Source organism: Battus philenor, unplaced genomic scaffold (assembly GCF_028537555.1).
Source record: "Battus philenor isolate CCGP_79_NKW_IND1 unplaced genomic scaffold, ilBatPhil1.0.hap1 SCAF_6, whole genome shotgun sequence".
Classification (NCBI taxonomy): domain Eukaryota; kingdom Metazoa; phylum Arthropoda; class Insecta; order Lepidoptera; family Papilionidae; genus Battus; species Battus philenor.
The window spans coordinates 12,622,771-12,644,420 of NW_027181726.1; the positions used below are offsets into that span (position 1 = coordinate 12,622,771).

Genomic DNA, 21,650 nt, shown 5'->3' on the forward strand with positions numbered 1-21,650 from the left:
AATTTTGAACCTGCCATCTAAATTTTGAAAAACCGGCCACTTAGTGAATCAACGACGGCAGATATGAATGGAGAGATAAAAATTGAGCAGATACAGTTGCGTAGGAATAGCAGCGGCTTGCAACGTGAAACAGGGAAAGGAATATAGTGACAATATTAACATAGATTCAATGCCTATGTTCATAGTTTTGACGTCAAGAAGTTTTGTGTAATTTAGTTAAAAATTATTAAAAAAAATATTGTGATTTAGAGATAGCCGACAACTGTCTTTGAGTGAAACATAAAGCGAAGTAAATCTCCGTTATAAATATTTGAAAAAGCGACGGCGAAAATATAATTGCATGTAATGATATTTCGTTCCATAATTATAAATTGGTATTTTTTATATTGATATTTAAATTTACCATTTGCTACTTAAATTATACGAAAATTATCTTAAAAATTTATGAACCAAATTGTATAGTTTATGATCGGGACGGAAGAGCACCATTTTCCATTTTAATATCACTGGTTTTGAACACAGTGTCGCTTGGATGCGGAAACGAACCTGTTGAGACAAGCCAAGACATCACTGTTTTGTTTATCAAATAAAGTCTTTGACAAGCATATGTGGTTGTTAAAATTACTTATTTATAACTTATTTCTTAACGGATATTCTATTCTTTTTATGTACATATGTCTTATATAAGCACATACGTAATATAATTATAGATATAACTTATACATAAATATAATTATTTATTTAAAAAAGGTTAATACATTTTAGGTATAACGGCCTAAGGTATTCTCTACCAGTTAACCGTTTGTGCGGTGTAGAGATAAATTAATAAAGGTAGATGAAACTATAAATATCATAAGACACGTAAAAAATGAAATCAAAATGAAAGAGAGAAAAAAAATCATAATAAATCATAAGAAGTTTCATAATAGTGGTGAATATTTATTTCAAATTAACTGTATATTTATTTTTTCCGACGAAGTTTGTATATTGACCGTAACATTACGTACCTTTTCCCGACCAGCTTTTAATTCATAATTATTGTTTTTCGTAGCTCAACAGATTAATCGAACAGGCAATTTTATAATAAACACCACAAAAACAACTTGTTCACGTGCAATACATAAACATACAGTATTACAGACTGAAATTGGTTACATATTCGAAATATATCTCTTAATGTATTCGGACCCCTGACCCTTATCCAAGTAAACTTCACGCTTTATTTTTATTATGAAACCGAAAGCTAAATGCGTTATATAAATATGTAAAGGTAAGGTCACTTTAACACATTTACGTTACGGGCAAAGAATCGAAGAAAGTATATATTTTTTAAAATATTTTTTTGATGTATTGTTAATAGCAGGTTCTTTATTCTAAACTATTTACAATGATAATAACTAAAATTATAGTACATTTCTAATAACACAAAAGACAAAAAGTTAAAAAAGATTTTCACATATTTTTTTAACTTTTTGCCTGTTTTCTTTGCGGGGGTAATAATTGCAAGTCGGCTCAACCGACTAAAATTCATTAAATGTTGGACAGAGCCGCGGTAGATATTGCCCTGCTATATGTATAGCAGTGACAAAGGATATCACTAAATATCAGCAGACTTGCCAGGGTTGGGCGCCCACTGTACTCTGTTTCGTGAGTGAAAAATCGACCTTTCTACTTTCGAGGAATGGCGTACCTGACTAATCTGCCAGTAATTACTTCGTTAACTTTTCACCTAATGCGGACTACGGACTTCCATGAGTTTTTCCATTCAGGCTTAGCGGAGAACGAGTAATCACAACATCCTTGACTCAGTCCCCTACGGCGGATCAGGTCATCACAATATAAAAAAACTATTTCTCTCTGCGACTTTGCCTGTGTGGATCACACTTGCTTTGCCTCTGAATTGGGCTCATCACCTACTTACTACAACCTCCTTACTACAACGTGTAGGGTTGGCAGGCCGACCATGTATGCTCCTCTTAGTTTGGTTGGTTCACAGTTCGGTAGCCAACGTGTTATGATAAAACGGGAACCAGTTTAAAAGGAGTTTAAAAGTTTAACATAATAGATATATTTCCTATCTTGTGTTGTTCGTCTTCAAAAGTAATCACGATTCGAATAAAAAAGGAAGGTTAGAAATGGTTCTTATAACACAGTGAGATCATCTTACAGCACCCTTCTGCTACCCACCAAGTTAATGGAATCGAAATTCTTTTCGAGAATTTATAAGGAGTGTTAAACAAAGCGAGTAATCGAAATAGTGAATTATTCAAAAGGGTGAACGAAACTGAAAATTTTATTATTGGGGAAGAGTAAAATTAGAATTTATAGATTTAAAAGCGGTTATTTCGAGCCAAAATCACTGAATCGGTGTTTAAAAAAAACATTAACGTTTATATATTTTTAATTTATTGCAAATTTACAGTGATACTACTAGCAAGACTTCAATATTTTGATCGTTTTTACACAAATGTGTAATTTACCTTAAAAAAGCCTCCCCGGCGGGGAATCGAACCCCGGTCTCCCGCGTGACAGGCGGGGATACTTACCACTATACTACCGAGGATGATAGTTTATACTTCAAATTACACAAAATGACTATAATACACAATTACGTGAATGTGAATATATTAGTGTAGTATTTTAGAATATTATTTCACATTCATATCCTTTTAATTTTCATGAATATGATCTCAAACTGGATCTTCGTCTATGACCTGTCTATGTAACTGAACATAGTTCCTCTTACAGCAAAGAGAGGCAAAACTTAATGTTAAAGAACTTGGATGTAACGGATGATATGTTCTTCTTTTCAATCGATAGACCCTCACTGTAACGCGTTGCGCTGCTCGCATCCACTGACTTCCCTCAACCTTAGCTATGTTATCGGTCCACCCAGACTACCCACGCCACGTCTACCTGCTAATGGTCGCAACTGGAGATCTTTTCGGCATCAATGGCCGTCCGTTGCAGGATCGATTGGTTCTTGGTGTAAAGGCTTCAAAGGGGCGAATGTATAGCTGATTTGATGTCAATTAATGTATGATAAGCCCTATAACAAAAAGTAATAGTTTCAGGTGAAATATAATACCCTAAGAAAAAGAGTTTTCAAAATTCGGATTACTACATAACAGGTTGTCAAATATCTCCCTTCCGCTTTTTTGCTCTTTATTCAATGCTTTATAAAAAGTGTTACAGTGATCGGATTTAGTTCAAATATGCGCCGTTTTGTTCGATAATCTGTTTCCATCTAGACGGCAACTTCATAATACCTCCCTCGTAGAAGCCCCCCTCCTTACTTGCGAAGAACTCAGACAGCCACTTTTCACAAACCTCTTTTGATTTCAACTTTACACCACCAAGGGCGTTCGCCATGGACAGGAACAGGTGGTAATCACTTGGCGCTATGTCCGGGCTATATGGTGGATGTGATAAAACCTCCCATCCGAGCTCCCGTAGCTTCTGACGAGTCATCAACGAAGTGTGTGGTCTGGCGTTGTCCTGGTGGAACACTACACCCTTCCTGTTGGTTAATTCTGGACGCTTCTGGAATGATCGCCTGCTTCAAGCGGTCCAGTTGTTCGCAGTAGATGGTAGAATTAAGCGTCTGGCCATATGGGAGCAGCTCATAGTGGATGATTCCCTTCCAATCCCACCAAACACACAGCAAAACCTTCCTGGCCGTCAATCCCGGCTTGGCCACTGTTTGGGACGATTCACCGGCCTTCGACCACGACCGTTTTCGCTTGATATTGTCGTATGTGATCCATTTTTCGTCGCCAGTCACCATCCGCTTCAAGAATGGGTCGAGTTCGTTCCGTTTCAGCAGCATATCGCAGGCGTTGATTCGGTCCAGAAGGTTTTTTTGCGTCAAATCATGCGGCACCCAAACATCAAGCTTTTTTTTGTATCCAGCCTTCTGCAGATTGTTTAACATGGTTTGGTGACTAACTCCCATCTCCTGGGCGATGTCACGAGATGCCACATGCCGGTCTAACTCGATGTAGTCCATGATTTGATCGGTATTTGTCGTCACAGGTCTTCCGCCGGCTGGCTTATCCATGGTGTCGTTTTCGCCGGCTCTGAATCGTCGAAACCATTCCTCCGCGGTTCGAAGTGATAGAGTACCATCCCCCAAAACACCATTAATCTCACGGAACGTTTCTCTAGCGGATTTGCCTTTAACGAAGGAAAACTTTAAAATAGCGCGAATTTCGGCGTTAGTGAACTCCATGTTTACACGTCTATAACTGTTGAACGCAATATTCAAACTAATCATGCATAGCGTCGTGCTGTAGGTTATGTCAAGAACTTTTAAATTATGTATGGTATTGCCTGATACGAGCTCTGTAGCGCTTTGTACATAGCCGCGAAATTCAAAAGACAAAAAGGCGGAAGGGAGATATTTGACAACCTATTATTACACCTGTTTATCGTTTTTTATCTGTTCCTACAGAAGGTACTGCCAGAATTTATTGGCCTGTAGCATTCTAATAAAATAAAAAGTTAAAAAATTAATTAGTAACATTTTTCAAAACGATTACTATATACGGTATGATTGGAAAGAGGTGAGGTATAAAAAAATTTGATGGCAAATGAGCTCACATTCACCTATTATAGTTTTTACATCTGTAACTAATAACCCAGTATAAATTACTTAATTAAAGCCTCCCCAGATCCATCTGTCGTATCGTATAATTTGTCAAAAATGTTATATCTCCCCGGCGGGGAATCGAACCCCGGTCTCCCGCGTGACAGGCGGGGATACTTACCACTATACTACCGAGGATAATATTTTATATTTCTAATTATAGTAATTTAAATATAACACCTAATTATATTAATGTAAATAATATGTTATCGGTCACCCCTACATATGGAATAGGGACTTTGTTTACAAAGGTCAATGATTTTTCAATTTTGGGTTTTATTTTTTTTTACCATTGTGCTTCATATCTTCTTATTCGGCATCTTTCGTTCTTAACAATATCTGTCACTCTTTACAACTTCTGTATTTCATTCATACTTCCTATTACATCCCTCTTCTGTATTTCTTAGATATCACAGATTTGTTTTAATTATCACATTACTTTGCTATCACAGACTTAGCAGCTTGCGACTTACCTCCATATCTGTTTTTTTGTTGTTTTTAGTAAACACCGATATTAATTATAAATTTCATCTCACGTTTCATTAAAGAATCACAGTAATGATCTCTTATCCGACCCTGCCTTACGTAAGTAAGTCTTATTATAAATACATTAGGAATATGAGGCGATTTTTTTGCTTCGCCCACCAGGGACGCGACGTTACTTGCCTTAATTCTTTCTTCTGGCTCTATCGCAATGACAGACCGAAGCCCTCCAAACGCGGAACTGTCTTTCACCAGGTGCATCACGGTCATGAAACTAAATTTAAACCTCGACTTCCACTTTGCTATGTCGCACACCCCACCTTGCTTCTCACAACTGTTAGTTTCACAAGATAAGTAAGGCTTAAGAGTAAAGGAATTCTTTATTAATTTTTCTTCTTGAAAATCATGATTTCTATGGTTTACAGTCTTTTGTATTTATTATTTTGAATTAACGGAACTAATCAATATTTTATTTAAATGTAATCCGCTTACTCGCTTGTTTGGGATTTGTTCTGCAATATTTCTCTTGACGATTAAGACGTAATTTGATAATTATTACAAAAAGTTGAACGTAAGTATCTCTGATTAAGAATTATTTGATGCTCGTTGTATTATTTACAGACAAGTTTATGATGCTACATCATTATTCCAAGATGAATCGCACAAAGATTTAAACTCGGAACAGAGACCGGGAGACTGAGTAAAAGCCAGATATTTAAAATTAGCTAGATGTACAACATAAGAAGCACAAATCGTACCCTGAAAAAATCGCTGATGTGATATATAATGTATAAGTCATCTGGGTGAAATATAGTGTGAACGGATATGACAATAACCTTAAACATGTGAGCCGTGGGACGGCAGACATACGTCAAGAAAGTAATTTTTATAGTCATTGCCATCTATTGACTAAAAATGCAAGTAAATGTTTTATAACTTGCAGCTAATAGATGTCGCTACTAATAGCGAACAAATGTTACGACTATTCTAAATCGTTCATTGTACGCATATGTTCAAGTTAAATAGCTTTTTAGACATTGGCTTTATAATTAACGAAAATTTTTTAATTGTAATTTTTATCCTTAATTTAATAAAATAAAAAGTAAAAGTAACAAGTGTCTGAACTTAATCTTAGATCGCTGTTTATTTCCATGAAAATTTTATAATTAAAAATTTACCAGATTCTGTCACGAATGCATGTCAAACAAGTGACAAATTGATTTTGCCAGTATCGTATATTACCTTACAATCATTATGTATTTGTTTTAAAATAAATCTATTAATAATTCTCCGGTGATAGAAGAAAATAATAAATTGAAATAATGGCTATGGCTGAAAAGAAAAACGAGTATCCTCCCGGAGTGGAAGCCGACAGGCGACTCCTGCCGTTTGAAACGTGGGAGGATTACTTAGATTCTCTGATAGATATTGCTGACTTGCGGAACCTTCGGAGCATTCCATCGGCAAGAACTATCGCTGCTCTTGGCTACAGGTAATGATATGAAATGTTTTACCTTTAACTAGTTGCACTGACGGATTTGTACTACAAAAATTTCAGTCACATTCTAGTAGAAAATATAAATTAATATAACTTATTTCAGAGTGACCTATTTGTTTATTCATATAATATAAATAAAACGCTTGAACGGTTCACGTAAATCATTTACTTTACCTGTTATTTGTTCTATAATATCACCGTAACCAGAGAAAAAATTTTTAGTTTAAATTAAATTAACATAGAATAGATTGTTCGTGTCTGATTTAATTATTACTTAGAGAGCTGTTTAACTTAACGCCTATATTAGACAGACATATTTGATTTTGGCCTTTAATTAAATAAACCAATGTACATAAGCTATTAGCGTGCCTATTTGAAATAAAACAATCAATTCTGTTGCTTGTTTGTTCGTTTGAGTTTTAAAATTTTGCTAGTTTACGCTATTTTCTATTTATTTTATCATAAGACGTTCTACAGTGAATTAGGACATCAAAATGATGAACGAAATCGGTAGAGTTGTGCTTAAGTTATGGCGTTACATAAGGAAATATGGGATTTGTTTTTTATATATAAATGATTACTGAATAATATTAATCGATAAATTTATGATCGAAATGTATTCTTTCAGAGCTCTAGGCGACACTTTGTCAGAGAAAGACTTTTACGCCAGACGTTCTGTTATTCATAACATTGTATACCCAATAACAAAACCGTACGTTCTTGTGAGCGAAGGTGCGGACTTGGAAGATCCCTTTAAAAGAGAATTGGCGATAAGGGAGCGTGCGAACAGAATTGGTATTTTACAGGTAAGCGTAAAAAAGTGTATGAGATATTTTACGACACAACACTCTCGCATTTGTTTATCTTGATAAAACAAAATTGATTAACTTTGAACAATAATAATATTGAATTTTCGTACAACTTTCAGAGAAAATATTTCTATACGTACTTACCTAAACGTAAACTAGATTCACATATCAAACTTGATGTAAATAATCTAAATTGTCAAGTACTGCAAACCTTTAAGAAAATTTACGGAAAATATTATGTGACAAAATTAAGTAGTACGATAGGATAGCGGAGAATTGAGATCGGCAACTGCTTTTATATTTCGCCGACTGATGAGGTGCCATGACAGGTTTTTGAATAACCGTCCGTGGCGCGTATAGTTTTGTTTATATTTTGTTTAGTGTACCCTATTAGTTTATTTAGTTTTTATAATATTGGACTGGGTATATAGTGACAGTTTTGTTTACAAAACCTACAATATATATAATACTTTGCCTTAATTCCTTCTCTAATACATAATTATGAATATTTAGTTAAGGAAGTGCCTAAACCTACATAACATAGTCTTTTACTAGACATTAATATTGAAAAAAAGGTGCCTCAAATATTGGCTCTGCATTATTATTATAGATTTCGTCATTCTTTTTCAGTCGATCATATTTATACGACATTTTACAAGGAGCGGTTTTGAAATATCGGGATATATTGATTACGCACATAAGCTGCTCACTCAAGATTGGGCGCCATTTTTTAAAACGAAGAAGATGCTTTGGCCGAAAGACGATGATCTCGGTTATTTCCATTGGCGTCATGGTACCGTTAGAAGCAACATTAGCAGAAATTACAAGGTTAATATTAAAATTATTGACTAAATTTTCTTCTTTGCGGTCGTCCTTTCTCGCGCATTGGATATTTTACCACTCAAGCTTTTCGTTCTTCTACTGATGAATAAAACTGTAGCTGTTATGTCAATATAGTACAAAAAAATAAATATATATTTTAAATAGTGTTAATGGCTAGCTTGGCCAACATAACTAGCAATTTTGGTAAATAATACGCAGTTACGACAATTTTTCTTTTATTTGACTAACTGCATAACAATGTCTTCAGATATGAACAGGACAACTCTCTTAAGAGCCGTCGGTACTTCTTTATTTATACCAATAAACAAGCAATTTACATAGTCAATTATAAATCAGATGCTTACAAAATATGAGTCCACACTACTATAACAAAATTTCATCAACTATGCGATGTTCCAAGGTAGATATTTAAAAAATAATGTGGCAATGTGAACAGCGTGTACGCGCGAAAATGAGTCATATGGCTCACCCATAATTTCTTATATGCTTACTAAAAATATTACTTGAAATTGTCTTGTCGAGTATATTAAATACCCATGATAGTTATTGGAGTAACTTGACGGCAGATGTAAAGTGAGACCCGCTTAAATTGATTCTAATATTAGATCTATTTTAATCAACTTTATATAATGAATTTAAATTCAGACAGTTAGATTTAAGAAATAACGTACGAGGAACATTTTTGATGTGTTGTAGAATGTCTACTATTGTACATACCTCTAGCGTCATTTGCTTATATTAACAAGGTCATTTGTCCATCTTATGGGAGACAACCTTACTGGTCCGCGGTCTCCACTCTAGATTCTTAAGGCCCCAATGGCTATCCATTGCGCACTGCCACGTCAACTTGCCAATGCACTACATCGGTCGTATACATCAAGTGTTATATATTACTAAAGTATTGCGAAGTCGTATATTTTGTACCGGTGACTTATTTATAGGTATCGACCTGTATCATTTAAAAAAAACCGCAATTTGATATTTGATAAGCCGTATAATAGTCATCGTAATTATTAGTAAATTGCTTCTGAACAGAGAGATATATCTGAATTATTTTTCAGCCGGTAATGGATCCGGAACAGGGGCTATTGTTTCAAAATCGCCATGACCACAAGATAATATGCCCGAACCCTGATCAAGAGCCTGGGCAAAACTCTACAAAGAGACGTATATACTCCCCCATGTACACGCAAATCGAGATTTACGATCACGTGGTTCGTAAAAAGTCGTGAGTTGATTATTGCAGTTCCACAATATAATCACGTTTTGTTACATTTGATTTTTTAATTTTCGAAAAAGATTGTCTTGATTTATAAAAGGAGTTTACATTATAATTATTTAATTGTTAAATCTTAACAATTGTAAAACAATACAACTAATGAATAAAAAATAATTTTAATTTGATTTGTTTTATTTAACACTGATCTTTTTATACATCGTGCTATAGTCGACTTAATGCCGTATAGCCATGCTGTACCGGTCAACTCGGTGGTGCAGAGATAACAAATAGGAAGATGTGAGAATATTATAGAAAAATAAACTACTATATTTATAAAGTACTATATTTATAAATATCTTCGACGTTCCAGCCCATAGACGCATAATGCAAGTCTTAACCTCCCCCTTCTATGAGGGAATATTCCATAATTGCCACGCTCGGCAGACGGGTTGCCGATTGCAGTATGGCATTGTGGTACGCAAAGTATGCTGCCATCCTCCGGAGACTTGTTTGTAAGCATTGGCGATATTATATAATTAATTAACAAAATGTAATTTATATCAGATTGTATCCAGGGAATTGAGTCAGCGACCAACGATCACGAGTCCGCTACCATTGCTCAAATGTGCTATAATATGTATATTAAAAATACTAAAATTAATATTTAATTACTAATAAACACACAAAGAAGTTACACATATAAAACAAAAAAGTATAAATAAAGTTTGGTTTATTTAAATAAAAACTCTAAATATTAATTTACTATTTGGCTGACGAATACAGACCATAAGCAACATGGCCATTAGCTGAAATTCTGCACCCACTCTCTAGGTTTTATTTTCTAAACTGCACAGATAAAAAATAATCAACTTTTGTTCTTGATAAACGTTAGCTACCTGGATACCAATAAATAAGAATTTTTTTCATGTTCTTTTTCATTTGTTGGATGAGCCGAATCCAGACAATGGTGAATCAGACGATTTAAAATCCGTAAAGGTAATTTGTAACTGCTCGCGAATTTTTTGTATTGAAAACATTCAGCTTTGAAAAGAGTTTTTTTCTAACACAGAATTACTAAGGATAACATTGGAATCCAAGATGGACGAAAAGTTGGTGAAAAAAAGACACGGATATGTCATATGTTTTTTAATTCATAATAAATGCATACATTTTTACGATAACTATTTATTCGTTAATTTAATTTAAATTAATACTTAATAATTTTGATTATAGTATTTCAAATTATCATACTGTTATAAAGCACGAGTTACAGAACCCTCTAAAGAATAAACACGAAACCCTAGGATCAAGAAGTTTCGTAAATACGCGTGACCTTGAAGTTATTTATAAATTTTTGTGTACGGTTCTCGGAAATTCTAACCGAGTACTATCTTGAACTTACTAGAACCTTATTCGTAGTATAAATAGGTATACTCTCTATGTCGACAGTTCAGTGTTGTTTTTTCAATTGTAATATTAAGATCGACGCTCAGTGATAAAAAGTGACTATTTGGTAATTTATTTAGACAGGGATTTCTTGAACGATTTGGAAGCGAAGTTTGGGCTAAGCGAAAGTATACTTAGTGTTAAAGTAGGGTGACCATCTGATTTATGAATAAAGGACTTCTTGTGAACCAGTGGTGTTTCATTCCATGTCAGAACCTATAGTACGTAACAATACCTTAAATCTTGAATCAAGAGTAATATTTAAAAAAAAAAATTATCTTATGATGTTACTTAAACTAAAATATACTCTTTTATTCTTTGTACATTAAGGGTTATTATTAAATATATCTATTAATGCTTATTATGTTTTAACATTAGTCAAAGATTCAAGTCTTGTCCGTTTTGCTGATTCTCGTGATTCGCTGTGTACTACCGCTGTGCGTAGAGTTATACCAAATATATCTTCGTGGTATCGATTTTCGTCCTTAAAAAATTAAAATAGATTAGACAATAATGTAAAAGTAAATATTTTGGTGATAGTATAACTAATTTTTTATCACAAAAAATTATTCCTTTTACTTGAATAAATTGACTATCTGGTATAGTGCTACCGGAACTGCTTTACCAAGTCCTGGGAAAGCGCCGCGTGACTTCACGTCAGACTAATGGCGTCTCCGTTCCGATACTTCCATCCATCTCGCAAAACGAATACCTAAGAGGCGGTACAACGGTTTTATAGGCTTCCAAGGATTTGAATGCTCTATTCATTGATCACTTCGTAATTTTATAGTATATAAAGATATATGTTACTAAATCACTGCAGCAGTGTGCGCAAAATGATTTGATATTTAAAACGGTCTATGTAACATTTTGTAGTAACATTTCTAATAACCAAAAAGTATTAATTTATTACTTATTAATATTTTTTTGTACACCATACACAATAAATATAGGAAAAAAAGAAACAATTCATATGGTAAGAGGCGGTCTTATCGCTCGAGGTGATCTCTACCATCATTGGACGTAGATGAGAGACATGAAGGAGAGAGCAGTTTAGGGTGTACATACATATCAAGACATATATACATACATACATATACATATATACATTTTTGTGGGAAAGGTACTACATAAATACAAATATATCCTATTTTAAAAGCGAAGTAAGTGCTCTTTCACCATTTTTTATAATGCTGTCAGCGATTGTTTCATCTAACTGGTAAAAAGTAATACCAGCCGATTATTGTATGTTTACAGAAAAAGGTACCTCTTTCAAATTAGACAACCCAATAGCTAAATGTGATTCACTTAATTTCCTATATTATTTGTTTATACTTACCATCAAATCTAGAATGAAATTTTCAGCTTCATCTTCAGTCATCTTAGCATTGACTCTAATCACTTCTTTTAGTTTCTGTTTTACTTCTTCGGCCATTTTGCAATCTCCGCACACATAAAAATGACCTTTTTGTTCTGTGAGCATATGGGTAACGTTTGCACCTTCATCTTCCAATAACGCTTGTACATGTTTCTGTGTGAAAAAAAAACATTAATTTATTTGAATTACGGTTAATATCTCTCTCTTTGTTTATTTATCTTTTTCTCACCTTATTAATACCTTCTTCTCTAGAAAGAGCTACCATAGCTTTTTGAAGAACGCCCTTGGCTAAGGCTTCTTCTTTTTCTTCTTTATATAAATCCATGCTCTTGAATCGACAACCGAAGAATAACCAAACTGGTCCTATAGAATTCGATTCAGAATTTTTAATTAGACAATCCCTATGATGCCAGAAACCTCTGAATGGAGCAATACCAGAGCCAGGTCCCACCAGAATGAGAGGAGCAGACGTATCGCGAGGCATGTGAAAGTTAGGTGCTCTGAAGAAAACAACAAAAATTAATTTCAATTTTATATATAGATATCAACAGTAATTTTTCTTTGAAAGGTTACCTTCTTATAAATATTGTTATTTTATCTCCTGGTTTTCGATCTTGTAGATATGTAGAACATACTCCATAATGAGTTGATCCTTGTCCATCTGTAAATTAAATAAATTGGTGATTGATAGGACCGCGCTGTGGAAATTACTCTCTCGTAGCGGAAGGTCATTTGTTTTGATGGAACTACAGTTTACACGAATGAGAAGTATCTGGATGCTTCCTTAAGCCTCAAAGCTTCAGCGGAGGATAACTTATCTTAAGCCTTTTTTTGCAACTAAGTTTAATTACTTCTGTTGGAGTCTCAGCTTGGAAATTAATAATTTTCAATTACAAATATTGTTGATGTGATCCAAAATAGAAGTTAAGTATTCATCATTATTATCATCATCATGTTAAGCTATGCACGTCCACTGTAGGATACAGGCATCACTAGTTAATTACCTAAAAGATCGTTTGCATTGCTTTAGTTAAATTTTGAGCAAGCCGCAGGTAGTTATATCTTTGGGATAGTGATTTATCTTCTTTCCCGCCTTATCATAAGTTCAGATAAATGATTCTATATTTGAAGAATCTTGGACAACTTAGAAAAAAACGTTTTCCAATTTTAGAATGAAAAAAAAAAACTACACGTTCATGTTAAAACGTAGAACTCACCTTGAGTTTTGTAAACAACAACGGCCACTGTTATGTGAATCCTTCGCGGGTGTGCCAATGGGGATGAAGATATGGAGTAAAACCTTGGCTGTAAGTGCGGTAGCAATGTGGCGAGTAAAGACGCCTGTGGTTTGCACGAAGGAATTAAATTTAGCACCTCAGCTAAGTGCGGATAATGGTGATGTCTCCAGTCATCATATTTATTGGAATCCTTGAACAACATACAAAACACTTGGATCATTAATTTATTCATATTACTATTAAGCTAGGGTTATTTACGGTAAGCACTCCTTTACGTCAAGAGAAGAATTTTCGAAAAGCTATATTTAACAGAAAGTCTAATAATTTTAATTTAAAGGTAGAAAGATTCACTATGAGCTTAGATGGACTCACAATAAACTCAGACAGGGTTTATTGTGATAATTTCCACAATAGCCTTATTTCAGCAGTAGAGCAATTAAATCGAAAGTTTTATTATCATATAAAAAATATTTAACACAATAATAGATTTTTTTTTAAATTTTTGGTTAAATTAAAGACGGATTGTCAACATTCTTAGTTTAAAATTGTTTAATTTCGTTCTAAACGAAGTTAAATTTAAAAATAATGTTTAATTTTACCTCTAGCAGTTCATTAATAAAATCAATTTCAGCCTTTTCACTGCATGCAGTGGCTAGATATTTTAAAACCTTTGTGGAAGGTGGTGTAGTAATATCTACAAATCTTGTGAAAATATCCCGCACTGAGACAGCCGGTAGTCGTTCATGATTCTCCCAGATTTTTATTATGCCTGAAATAAAGATTAAATTAATAAATTCTCAAGCTGTTTCAATACTGTTGATAATAAGATGCAATGAAATTTACCTGAAGGGGTAAATGTTTCTTTTAAAAGTTGTACTTGAACAGGTTTATCGCAGTCTTCAACGTCTTTTAGTCTTTCTAATACAACATCAACAATTTCTTTACGATTGTATGCAAGAATACCTACGTGGTCTCCAGGATCGTACTTTAATTCGCTCTACAAAAACATTAAAGGTTAAAAAATTATGTTAAAGTAGTATTTCTATTAACATTTCCATTTAGACTTACGTTTGATTCCATATCAACGAATATTGTAGCACGATCCGCAGTGACATCACCTAAGTGTTTGACTTCTTTAACAACACATGTAAGTAGTTGTTTTTTAAAACCAACTTCAAGCGCTGAATTAATTGGTAATATCCTATCGGGGATTTCAAACTTTACAGTTTCTTCCGTGAGTGGCATCATACCCAGGGCTTTTTTTCCATCCTTCACCATATCATTTTCTTCTAAACAGAAAGTTTCACAAGCTACCTGAAACATATTTTATATTACTATTGTTAGTCTATCATTTAGGGATTTACTGTCAAGCTGATAGTCGCTCAACTAGCAATAGAGAGAGCTCGCAATTTTAATACTACATCGGATCAGGAGTAAGGAGATCCGTTAGAAAATATGGCAATGAGCAGGCCACAAAGTACGCAGAACAGATGACTACTGGAATTTTAGGGTTCCGGAATGAAGACCATGGAACGTCTACCGACAAGGTGGACTGATAATCCTGTTAAGAGCATCGGATTTATTATATGTATATATATATATATATATATATATATATGTGTATATATAAATATATGTGTGTGTATATGTATATATATATATATATACATATATATATATATATATATATATATATATATATATATATATATATATATATATTATCTATGTTATCGGCCTAGATCCAGCATTGTATGTCTTACGGCTAAAATGACGACGATTATTATTGATATTGTTTATGATATCTTATTAAACAACTTACGTGGAATATATTAGAAGACCAATTGCGAAACTGTTGTTCCTGTCCGTACATTTCGTCACCGCATGCCAAGTCAAGTAATCTTTCGCCACCTAAATCTTCAAGTACTTTGTCTACTGTTTTTCCGAAATTACAAAACTTTGGATATGCACTAGAGCCAAGTGCAAAGACAGCGTAACAAATGTTACTGAGTGGTCCTATATGTTCTATTGATGACGTTCCTGCTATGCTACCTGGAAATAATTTTTACTGTGTAAATTTCAATTATGTTCTTGTATGTTTTATAATATCTTTTAAAGCATCACTTTAAGGTGCTTAATACCTACAATCGTATGAATGGTTATTCTATTTCGAAGTCGCGGAACAGGTTATGAAACAATTTACTTACTTTTATTAGATTCTAAACGGGACAACTGCTTTTTATATTCATTATTCTGAGTCATCATGCTATTTGTTCTCATTAAAGCCTTTGGTGTTGGAATTTTATTATTCCTGTGAAAATGTTTTAAGTTTAGATTGGGAATACATTCATTAAAAAGTGTTTGTCTATAATAAGGTCTTCAAATTTATATTGACAGTTTTTAAAGAGTTGTAAGAGTTTTTTTTTCTGGTAATTAATGTTGTGAACCAAGTAAAAAAATATTTTATTTAAAATGTTTGAGTATCGTAATTAGTAAGTGCAATATAAAAGTAAACAAACCCTGTTAATTCTCCTGTGTAATCTTCCTGGTATTTCTTTTCATTGCATAGCATTTGAAATAAATGTTCGGCAAATTCCTGTTAAATGAAATATCTTTTTTTAAGTATCACAAATATTGACCATAAAGAAGAAAAAAATATATTTGAAAGCTTATGTATTAAGGCGTTATGTTTATATAACGCAGTATGTGTTTTATTTGTGCTTTTGTTCCTTATTTAAATTGATACAGCATATTAAGTGAAACTCTTTAAAGTTTTGGCTTGTATGGCTAGTTCATATAATAGTTTAAAAAAGGAACTAGCATTATTCCAATACCTAACAAACAAGAAAATTCTCGAACATTCAAACATATAAATGGTACTTACAACGCCATTCGCAGGAGGTTCTCCGTTGCCAAAGGTGGAAGTTACGATCAAAACAAGAGTTTCGTGTTCTATAGAGAACATATCATACTCTGACATACACTGAACCTGTGTCAAATAATAAAAATACACACTTTAAATTTTTTACACTTCATATAATACGGTGATTGAAACGACTAGCGTATTAAATGTATTGCTTGTATGTTGTATGTGTTTTTACTGTCTAGTCTCGCTATCATAGACATTTGACAACGGATATTAGGTCGACAGACGCATCACCGAAATAAAATTTCATAATGAATGTTTATTTGATGATGTATTGTTGTAAAAACTAAATCATTATTTATCAAATTTCTTTCGGGGACTTTCCGCCGTCCAACAGTCTGTTGGTCATATGTCCGTATGTTAAACCTTGGAATACTGGCCACGTCACATCTCTGGTTAATGGCCCCATAGATATGAATAATAGCCACATGAATATTGTATAAAAACAGTAAATCTATTATTGAAAAGTATTATTAAAGAAAATGTCATGCAAGCATTCGTTATAAGTAAGGCAGTGTGTGTTTAATATAGGAAAGGGGAAATATACCTGCGCGTTAAAAGCATGCCCGAATATAACGCCAAGTTCTTTGGCGTATTGCTCGGATTTTCCTGTTTCAGTGGCATACAAAATGGTCGCTTTAATGCGTTTAGAAAGAGCCTGCCCAAATAGTTTCGAAGTGAACTTAACAGCTCTGGCGATTTGCTTGAAATGAAACTTTCTGTGTCCATTGCCGTCGTTTTCCAACTTCGACCATTTGTGCGTTTTCCACGCCGGTTCCTGTGAATAAGTATGCAGTATATGTTATAATAATGACATGTTTTACAAGATATAATAACAAAACATTTTTTAGGATCAAAAATGATGCTTTAGTATGTTTACAATTCTCAGGGACCTTTTTGTTTACTAAATCACTTTTTAGCCACTAAACTCATGTTCTCCTTCAGGAACTTCAGCATAGTAACATATCGATCTGGCCGTTATATTATATTATTAACCGAATTGGAAGCTGCCGAGCCCGTAGATCGCTTTGGCGGACGTGAAGTGTGCAGGCGCAGAAACGTCCAAAAGGAGATCTCAAATTCGGCTGACACTCAGTACACGTTTAGCATTCCGACTCAAGCGCACCCGAAAAGGAAAAGTGTCGGCTTGGTCGTTTGATTATCTGTCTAAGTGACCTCAACACTTGGAAAAGGTACACCACTGGCAGAAATGGTCGACTCCAGCGATGCAACTATCGATCATCAAGTTTTTGATAAATACTATTCTAAATTTTTCCTTTTTAACTGATCAGCGAGATAATGTTATTAAAAAAAATAGTATTTTGAATTTAATAACATTTTTCGTACTTAACATGTTATTATTTATCTTATACACTTTAATATATATATATATATAGTTTTAGAAGTATATATAAATAAATATATATATATATATATATATATATACTTCTAAAACCATCAACAGTATTTCATGACTTCAGGAAAGAGGAGAAGAGCAATTACAATCTTTCAACTGTGAAATCTGCCGTCTGTCATTCCTCTTAAATAAAAACATCTGTCAGGTTTTAATCAATAAATGGAGTAAGGTGATTTATTTATATGAATCTTCTTCTTATTATTTTCAGTCGATGTACGTCCACTGCAAAGCATTGGACTCTCCAAAGATCGCGACCGCGACAGGTCCTGCGCTGCCCGCGTCCAGCGACTTCCTGATTTTGATATGAATATTTATTACTAGTCAATTCCAATCTTTTAAAGATACTGACCAGCTTATTCGGACATCCAGTCTTAAATTTTAATTAGTATTATTTTTGCGTTGATACCTGATAATCGTAAGACGGTCGAAAATAATACAACGCCATCTCTTGGTGGAACACGGACGTTAACGACGAAGACATCGGCGGAACTATCCAAATCCAATCAGCTGGACAACCTCCTCTGTAAATGTAATATTTTTATTATATATTCGAAGCAGATAGTTTATCAATACATATATCGCCAATGGCAGTAAGACTTATCCATAGACTAGTAAAATTTCCACAAATAAAAAATAATTAAGAACTTACAACATTTGTACCTAAATTAGATTAGATTGAATATAAGAATGAGTCAACTCATTAGTATTCTCCATGTTATGTTACGGGACAAAAAAAAAAACCTTGAAAAAGTTCGATCAAGATGTGTTAAATCGTTTATAGGATGTGGCACTGAAGGAAGAGGTTGCCTGGACTCGAACCTACACATGCGAATACATTCTTCGCGAATTAAAAATCAGGCTTTCCACCATCTGCCTGAACTGAGTAGTAGGTCACATGGAAAGGGCGAATTTAATGTCGAACTACTGAAGGTGATCAGAAAAGTCTAAGGCGAACATCCAAATAGTCATGACCAAACTTTCTGCTGCACTCCAGGATGTCATATATAAACACAGATCCGAAGCGATCTTCTTACCTTAGCAATAATTAAAACGACAAGAGGAGACTAAACATAACAACACTACATAAGTCAGTGATTAAACTATGATTCTTTGTTAACAGTCGTACAAACTGATGTGCAACATACAAGAAGACGTGATAAATTATTGACTCCATTGGTTGTATGGCGAAGGCATTTTACTTTTCGTTGTCAAAACTTTTAAATGTTCTGTTCTTTAATTATAATATATTATAAAACTTTTCACCTGCTTTTATTTTCATTATCCAAATGTTTGATGAACTGTTCAGATGCTGAGTGATGGTCTACAATAGAAGCATTGTCCCGATGGAAGCTGTAGAGGACAGCAATGTTCACTTCTACCAATGCTTGATCCTTCCATAGTGAAACATATGAGTTTGTATCTAGACCCATTTTCAATGCAACAGCCTGTAATTTGACACAAATATTAAAACAATCTAGTACAAAACCTAGCTTTGTGAACGAATACTGTCTAGTTTATCGCCCACTAATTGTGTTAATGGCCTGTATATATAACGTATTTGCCAAACCAACAGATAGATATTTTGATAGTCAAACGCTCGCCAACGAATAAGTGTAAACGCTCCCTCTAGGTCCATTGTAATATTAAATATATTTTTGTTATTATAGTATTTAGAAAATGTAAATTAAGATTTAATTTTATAACGTTTTTAGATAAAAGTTATTGAAATTCAGACATCGAATGACGACTTTCTTGCTAGATGTGATATAGGTAACTCTAGTTTCAATATATCTGCTGTAAAACCGAAATATAAAGAAATTGCTTTGTGCCTGTTTTGATGAATTATCTTATATAGCTGTAAGTAAACACACTTTTTTGACATGTTATGAGGAACACTTTAATTAGGTAAAAGGTTTAATCTTTTCGATACAAAGAAACTAAAGAAATATGAATATAATTATCTATTAGTAAAGAGACTACGGTTATAAATGGTCATTAAGCATTAATATACCTTAAATTGGCGGAAGAAGAAAATATTTTATACAATATTTAAATTATTCCAATCAAACTGCCATCGATAGCTCGAATTAGATACTTATATTCTAATCAAATACAGTAAAAATGGGCAGTTCTTTTACTGTTCAAGCAATAAGAATGGAACATAGTGCCTGTTTTAATACAATTTTCGACACTGATCAGTTTTAAAAAAAACAATTGTTCGCTTTATCTTGAGACAGTTTTAATTAAATTTATGCCAGTTTTAAAAAATATTTTTTTTTTATAATTAAGTTTAAGTATTAATCATTTTTTGCTGATTATAAATACATATGAATGTTTATATTTATTTATAAGATTGAGCCTGTATTTTTTATTTCATTAATAGGGGTTTAACATTTGTACTTGAGTAGTTATTTCTTCCTTTGTTTGTTTCAGAAATCTCTTTTATCGCGATAATTCGGATTTTAGTATAAAATAAATTTTAACATCATGGATATAAAATAAAATGCTATCTATCTAAATATTTGTGTGATAAACCGATTTGCTCGCACTGTTTATGGAAACAATAGAGGCATTGTTGCCTTTAATTTATTTTAATTGACTAAAAAAGTACCGACAAAGACCGCACACGGACGAAACAATTAATTGTAATTGTTAAAAAAAACTTGCCTCAATAATATTAAGACGGTTCGCATCGCAGAAGTTGCGACATCCAATTTCAGTGCCCATGTACCAACCGTTGAATGCCGTCGCGGTGAATTCCAAACCGCCGCAATCTAGCCTCATGTTTGAAACCGCTGGCAACGCGTACCAACGCAAACCAAGGTCTTTGAACCAATCATATCTGTTAATTGACAATACATTTAAATGCCTACATTATAATTCGTGAACTATCCAACTTGATGTATTCTATCTGGATCTACCAAATAAATTAGTATTAGTAAATTAGTCTTAATTAAAATGTTTTCAATTAGGAATTATTTTTATGACTGTATAATAATGACCGCTTAAAATAATTTTACAGGGTGATTGATTATAAGTGTAAATGACTTAAAGGAATATAAGTACGCTTAGTACTTCAAATATTTTACACCTATTTAAGGTCACTCTGAAATACGTTAGATTAGTTAATATTTCTTATTGGAATGCGATAGACAAATAATTTCTGGCAATACAAAGTTTGCAGAGATAGACAGTAAACAATAATAAATTAATTATAATATCTAGTAATATGAATTACGAAAACGATTTTTAAATATTAAATTATTGGCAAAGCTTTACATTCACCTCTTTAAAGATCTTACACCTATAACCAATCATGTAGTATAATCTACATAGCTTCTGATTTTGAAAGAAGCTTCGACGGTTACAAACGACTGAAAAATTTCAAATCTTTTAACTCTTGTGTACTGGGCAGACTTTCTTTTGTTCCCTTTTTGTTTTGTAATACGAGTACTATAAACAAAAGCTGTTTTATAATAAAATATGTAAAATATATGTATCTTCTATTGTGTATGGCTCCATGGCTTAAAATTAAGGTTGTAATACCTGGGATGCTCCATTTCCACTTCCATTATTATTTCACGTGGAATGTCGAAGAACTCGGGGTCTTTTCCATCGGCAGATAAAACCAAAGGCAGTATGTCCCACGGCGTGCGGGCAGATTTCCAACCAAGTTTCATACATACCTAAAATAAAGGATCTCGATAAATAAAGTATTTAAATTAAGATCTATACACTGAATGCA

At 33.4% G+C, this 21,650-nt stretch overlaps 2 protein-coding genes and 2 non-coding genes across 4 annotated transcripts in view; 1 reads left to right on the forward strand and 3 right to left on the reverse strand.

The window, feature by feature from the left end:
* Positions 1–2,491: 2,491 nt before the first annotated feature.
* Positions 2,492–2,563, reverse strand: TRNAD-GUC (transfer RNA aspartic acid (anticodon GUC)). The gene has a single exon. It is a non-coding gene; the product is annotated as a tRNA-Asp (tRNA).
* A 2,151-nt stretch (positions 2,564–4,714) lies between these two features.
* Positions 4,715–4,786, reverse strand: TRNAD-GUC (transfer RNA aspartic acid (anticodon GUC)). The gene has a single exon. It is a non-coding gene; the product is annotated as a tRNA-Asp (tRNA).
* Positions 4,787–6,453: 1,667 nt separating this feature from the next.
* Positions 6,454–9,513, forward strand: LOC137930630 (cilia- and flagella-associated protein 299-like). Its single transcript, XM_068773932.1, has 4 exons — positions 6,454–6,623; positions 7,258–7,435; positions 8,069–8,266; positions 9,343–9,513. Exons 1-4 carry the CDS (start codon positions 6,454–6,456, stop codon positions 9,511–9,513), a joined length of 717 nt encoding a protein of 238 aa, XP_068630033.1.
* Positions 9,514–10,670: 1,157 nt separating this feature from the next.
* The window catches only part of LOC137930564 (nitric oxide synthase-like), a 32,354-nt gene continuing 21,374 nt past the window's right edge, over positions 10,671–21,650 (reverse strand). The window contains exons 6-22 of the mRNA XM_068773856.1: positions 21,452–21,591; positions 20,573–20,747; positions 19,169–19,350; positions 18,312–18,426; positions 17,036–17,266; positions 16,447–16,551; positions 16,082–16,158; positions 15,770–15,873; positions 15,385–15,614; positions 14,631–14,876; positions 14,406–14,559; positions 14,162–14,331; positions 13,542–13,752; positions 12,898–12,985; positions 12,554–12,824; positions 12,286–12,477; positions 10,671–11,430 (exon numbers count right to left, since the gene is read on the reverse strand). Of these exons, the coding sequence (XP_068629957.1) occupies positions 11,308–11,430; positions 12,286–12,477; positions 12,554–12,824; positions 12,898–12,985; positions 13,542–13,752; positions 14,162–14,331; positions 14,406–14,559; positions 14,631–14,876; positions 15,385–15,614; positions 15,770–15,873; positions 16,082–16,158; positions 16,447–16,551; positions 17,036–17,266; positions 18,312–18,426; positions 19,169–19,350; positions 20,573–20,747; positions 21,452–21,591 (2,814 nt within the window). The 3' untranslated portion in view covers positions 10,671–11,307. The remainder of the gene's footprint in view (positions 11,431–12,285; positions 12,478–12,553; positions 12,825–12,897; positions 12,986–13,541; positions 13,753–14,161; positions 14,332–14,405; positions 14,560–14,630; positions 14,877–15,384; positions 15,615–15,769; positions 15,874–16,081; positions 16,159–16,446; positions 16,552–17,035; positions 17,267–18,311; positions 18,427–19,168; positions 19,351–20,572; positions 20,748–21,451; positions 21,592–21,650) is intronic.